The sequence below is a fragment of the Pyxicephalus adspersus genome, chromosome 1, assembly GCF_032062135.1.
Source record: "Pyxicephalus adspersus chromosome 1, UCB_Pads_2.0, whole genome shotgun sequence".
In the NCBI taxonomy this organism is placed as follows: Eukaryota; Metazoa; Chordata; class Amphibia; order Anura; family Pyxicephalidae; genus Pyxicephalus; species Pyxicephalus adspersus.
This window is the reverse complement of record NC_092858.1, coordinates 164,995,027-164,999,686: the sequence shown is the minus strand read 5'-3', so window position 1 is coordinate 164,999,686 and position 4,660 is coordinate 164,995,027. Positions and strand designations below refer to the sequence as shown.

The 4,660-nt window shown below is 37.8% G+C and overlaps 1 protein-coding gene across 1 annotated transcript in view; it reads right to left on the bottom strand.

The window, feature by feature from the left end:
* The window catches only part of ITSN1 (intersectin 1), an 89,261-nt gene that overhangs the window by 56,305 nt on the left and 28,296 nt on the right, over window positions 1–4,660 (bottom strand). The window contains exons 6-7 of the mRNA XM_072419929.1: window positions 3,523–3,702; window positions 392–485 (exon numbers count right to left, since the gene is read on the bottom strand). Of these exons, the coding sequence (XP_072276030.1) occupies window positions 392–485; window positions 3,523–3,702 (274 nt within the window). The remainder of the gene's footprint in view (window positions 1–391; window positions 486–3,522; window positions 3,703–4,660) is intronic.

Below are 4,660 nucleotides of genomic sequence, written 5' to 3'. Positions count from 1 at the left end.
TGGTCAGGAAAAATCATAACACTTTTTAAACCAGAAAGGGAAGTTACACTATCAACAAGCATATAACAGATACAAAACCATTTAATAAGCAGATTAAACAGTGGAAAAGAGAAAGAATATTGGGTATAGGTCACTGATTTTAAAAAAACTGACACATTTTTAACTAGTTTATTATTTCATGTATGAATAAATATTTGCTATTGGTCATCTTTATGATACTCAGGGAGACATTTAATGTTAGTATGTGTTTTAGAAGTAAAATTGTTAAAATGTAAGCTGTCTTTTAGCGTTGGGTTGTTTCTGAAGAAAGAACAAATTGAAAGTTTGATTGTTAACGGCATGGGTGACTATAATTGAGGCTTAAATATGACCATAAATGCTGAATACTTACATAGCAACATCAAACGACTGAGCTTTCTGCAGTTTAGTGTTTACTTGGCCTCCAGCACCAGAGCGGCCAAATGACGAACTCTTTGGCAACGTGGCTACAAATACATAAAAGCAAACTCAGAATTATAATATAACATTACCATTTGTATGCAACTGTATGCTAAAGTATTACTGAAAAAATGGCAGGCAAAATTACTGCCTTTTAGACAAGGTGACTTTCCGGTTATGTGATAACCAAAATCTTCCATTCAGTGGAAAAAACTGCTGTTCATATAACCATATGTATTTCTACACTTGACTGGTATTCAAATATCAAAGTTTAAGCAACTGGGAAGGTAGATATCTACAAGAATCAGGGAATAACCTTTTGCTTGCGTTGGATAGGTTTTCTTTGATGATTCACTTTTAACTATTCAGACTGCATTGCTGTAAATAGCCACAAGCACTTTAATGTCAAGCAATAATCATAGAAATTGCATCAATCCGTTTTTCATTCCAGTCTTCATGAAGTTGTCTTTTGCCATCCATATACTTTGATATTAGTTTTCTGATCAGTTTAGGATGAGATATTGATCACAGATGAGCAAAATGAAAAAGTATTGCTACCTAGTACAAAGTCTCCTAATACTAGGTACATTCCAGACCCTCTCAGAAGGCTGTAACAAAGGTGGAATGATTTCTCAGCTTGGCTTTAAAATCTACTTATTGTACACCACGGGGAATACATCAGGGAGATTTGGTGACTACAGCATTTGGTTAGAACATAGTGTTCTCCCCAGCCAATTTTAGCTGGGTGCACCACCTGGCACTTTTCAGTAACCATCTGTTTTTTTTTGGGTGGTTACTGAAGAGTTCAGTGAGCAGTGGAACAGTGACTTTGTTATGTTACTACTGGGGCTCTTAAAGCGAACCTGTACTTCATTTTAACATTTAAAAGTAATATGAAAAAAAACAACTCCTCTATGTCCCCTCTGATTGCCCTCAATTAATGCCCAAGATCTACCAAATGCCCCTGCACTGTCCCCTAAGGGTGCATTTACCAGCCACAGAGGCACTCTCATTAGACAAAGCAAAGGCAGTTGTTAGGGCTGCTTACACCTCTGACGTGTACAATAGCTACTCCACGCGGTTCATCAAGCCACCATAATTGCTCAATGAACAATGTGATGGAACAACCACTATGCAAGTCAATGAAGGAGAGTTCAGCAGGGTGCCACTCACTCCTCTCTCAGAGCATGGGCATGTGTGTGTGTATGCGCACGTGTATGTTCAACAGTCTCCGAATCAGAAAAGATTATTTCCAGCTACAAAAAAAATCCTATGTGTGTATGTGGCTATAGCCAAGCTTATAAAGCCATGTAAAAAATGGAAGTTAGGCATGGTACACAGAAACAGACCTTTGACAATTTTGGGCTCAAACGGCCACTCCAATTGACTTTTAGGATCAATAAAGAACCTATTGGAAGTCGAAAGCTATATGTGTATAAAATTCTACCAATCTGATTTGATTGATTGTTCATACACATGACAACTTGTGTACCTAAAAATCAGTTGATTGATAAATGAGCTGTTGAGTTCACTTTGGATTCAGTGATTTTATAAGATGGAAAGAGGAGGAATAGTGCAGCCCAGTGATCTCTCTATAAACAAAACTGCTCGGCAGGCAGATGCTGTATGCAATCCACAGAGTAGTTTTAATATTTACTGCAGTAGAAAATTGAGGGATATATATGAAAGCCACCATGCAGCAGTGCAAAGGTAAACAAGACATTTCTGGTACAGATGGACTTTAGCAGTGCCAGGAGAGAAATGTCTGTGACTAAATTAGTCTGCTTCAGGAATTATTACTTTAGGAGTGAGGAACGGGACTGGATGGTTATGCATTCTTTTTACAGAAATTTCAGACGGCATGAGACCATTTCACACATTTGTCTTAAATGTCAACTTAAAAGATTTATCTGTCATCCGGATGACTGTTTTTTTTACATGCTACAGGAAATCCATTTAGAAAAAAAAAATTCCAAAAATGTGCTTGTGCATTTCCTTCTGCCCTTTTTAAATTGAATCTGTCATCTCAAATATAACATAAGCTAGGACCATATGCGATATGTTGCGACCATGCTGCGATAAATTGTGTAATGCCTAGGGGGATTTATGTGGCCGTTTGTGTGTACATTTACAAAAGTTTCTGGGGAAACCAATCTGTGTCTAGAACCTTTGCACACTGCCATGGACTATAAACTATGCATTTTATTATGGTTAATGTATTTTAAGTTACATTTCTGTTTTTGTGTTTTGGTAAACAGTAAAAGCTTTCTAATTTTTTAAGTTTTCTAGGTCTATTATCTGTTGCAAAAATACCCATTTATTCTAACAGAAATCCTGTTTACTCTGCAGCGTAATCCACGGCAGTCTTATCAACCTTGCCCAGTTTGTGGACTGTACAACACTCCTCCTGTCAAACTTTATGACGATTAGAGGATTCATTGATAAACCAGCATATCTAACATTCACTGAAACATTCCCCGGTGCAGAGGCTTCTAGGTCTATGTTTTAATGGCAGTAACATATCAGTGAATGTCAAAATCACTGCTTTACAAATAGATTCCTAGGGGAAAGGGAGGTATTAAGTAATCCTAAAAATCTGTAGAAAACAGTACAGTGAAAGAAACATTTTAATATTTTTTATGTCTTAGATGCACCTTACAGTGACTGTCATGAGAAAATTAGAGGGCCGCATTGCTCACCTCCTATTTGAGGTTTGTTCCCAGACTGTTTTTTTTAGCACTAATGTTCTCTGAGAACCCAGAAAGTATATGCCTAAAGAAACCCAAAACTTATTTTGAAGTTATTATTAATTAAAAGTTATTAATAAAAGTGTTTATGTCAGCCAGAGAGAGAAAACCAGCAGTTTAAAAAAAAAAAAAAAAAAAAACCGGGTCACACTTGAACCTTTCCTTCTTTTCTAATGACAAAGTAAGGGACACTAAGCAACCCTGCACGTGTGTAGCAATAAATATATTCCTGTAGCAAGAACAATCCTGTGCATGGAACAGATGATATCAGAAAGCTTGCAAAATGTTAAAAAGTAATCTGGAAAGGTGTGATGAGGATTAGCTTTAAGCAGCATACCAGAGTGAGCAAAAGCAGGAAGTTGCTGGATTACGGTGGGGGCTCCATTAGCCAGAGGTGGCATTGCTGTACCGGGAACAGAAGACACTAAAGGAGGAGACATCCCTACTACAGGGATAGGAGGCATTGGCACAGGGGCTACAGCTGCAAGAGGAGGCATGCCAGTGATTCCACCCATACCTGCAAAACACAAAAAAAAAAGAGTACCTCAAACATATCAGCAACTGCAATGCAACCATTCTCTCCTAATCCCAGTGCTTACCAGCATTTTGTACTAAGCACACACACTCCTGAATAACATGAGAATTATGTTAAGTTAGAAATCTATATATATTAAAGAACAAAAGCCAACTGGCAGAAGATCTTCTACTAAATGCCACCTGATGTTTTACCACTCTGTGTGGATTATTGTAGCCTGGTTTCTTTGTTTGTGTTGCTGCACATATTTAAATGATCAATTACTATAACATTCATCTGAAGCAACATAAAAGAACCCCTGCTGGAATGTTTGGGTCTTCTTTTGGGTATGGATTGGGATTTGGGTAAGTAATAGGGTTTCAGTCCGGAAAGGATTAGTGTGAAAAGCTGCAGAAGTCAAAATGTTACCTTTTCACGGATTGCCCAATGCTGGGCCTTTTGCTGCAAGAGCTATAGTACAATGCTTCAAGTTCCTAGCAGATCTTTCTTGTCCCACTTACCTTTCTGACCTGGTAGAAAAATACTCCCCTAGCCACTCTCTTCGCTTCTCGAATGACCTACTAATGACTTCCTCACTCATAACCTCGTCACATCCACAGCTCAATACTTTCTAGAACCCTCACTACTTACCCACCAATCCATATCCCCCATCCCATTGTGTGAGACTTCCCCCACTTTCTAGAATTGTAAGCTCTTTGGGACAGGATCATTTTCTTCTCCTGTGTCATTGTTTGTATATGTCTGTCATTTGCAACCCCTATTGTACAGCGCTGAGGAGCAATATAAAAATCCTGTTCATTATTAATAATAATGACAAAGTCTATGCATCAAAGTAACGGTTCCTATTCTAAAAGAAAGGATTGGGATGTTTTTTAAAAGAATGCATGAAGTTTTGTTTTCATTGATCAGATTAGAATCCAATTAGGATGAAGTTAAAATG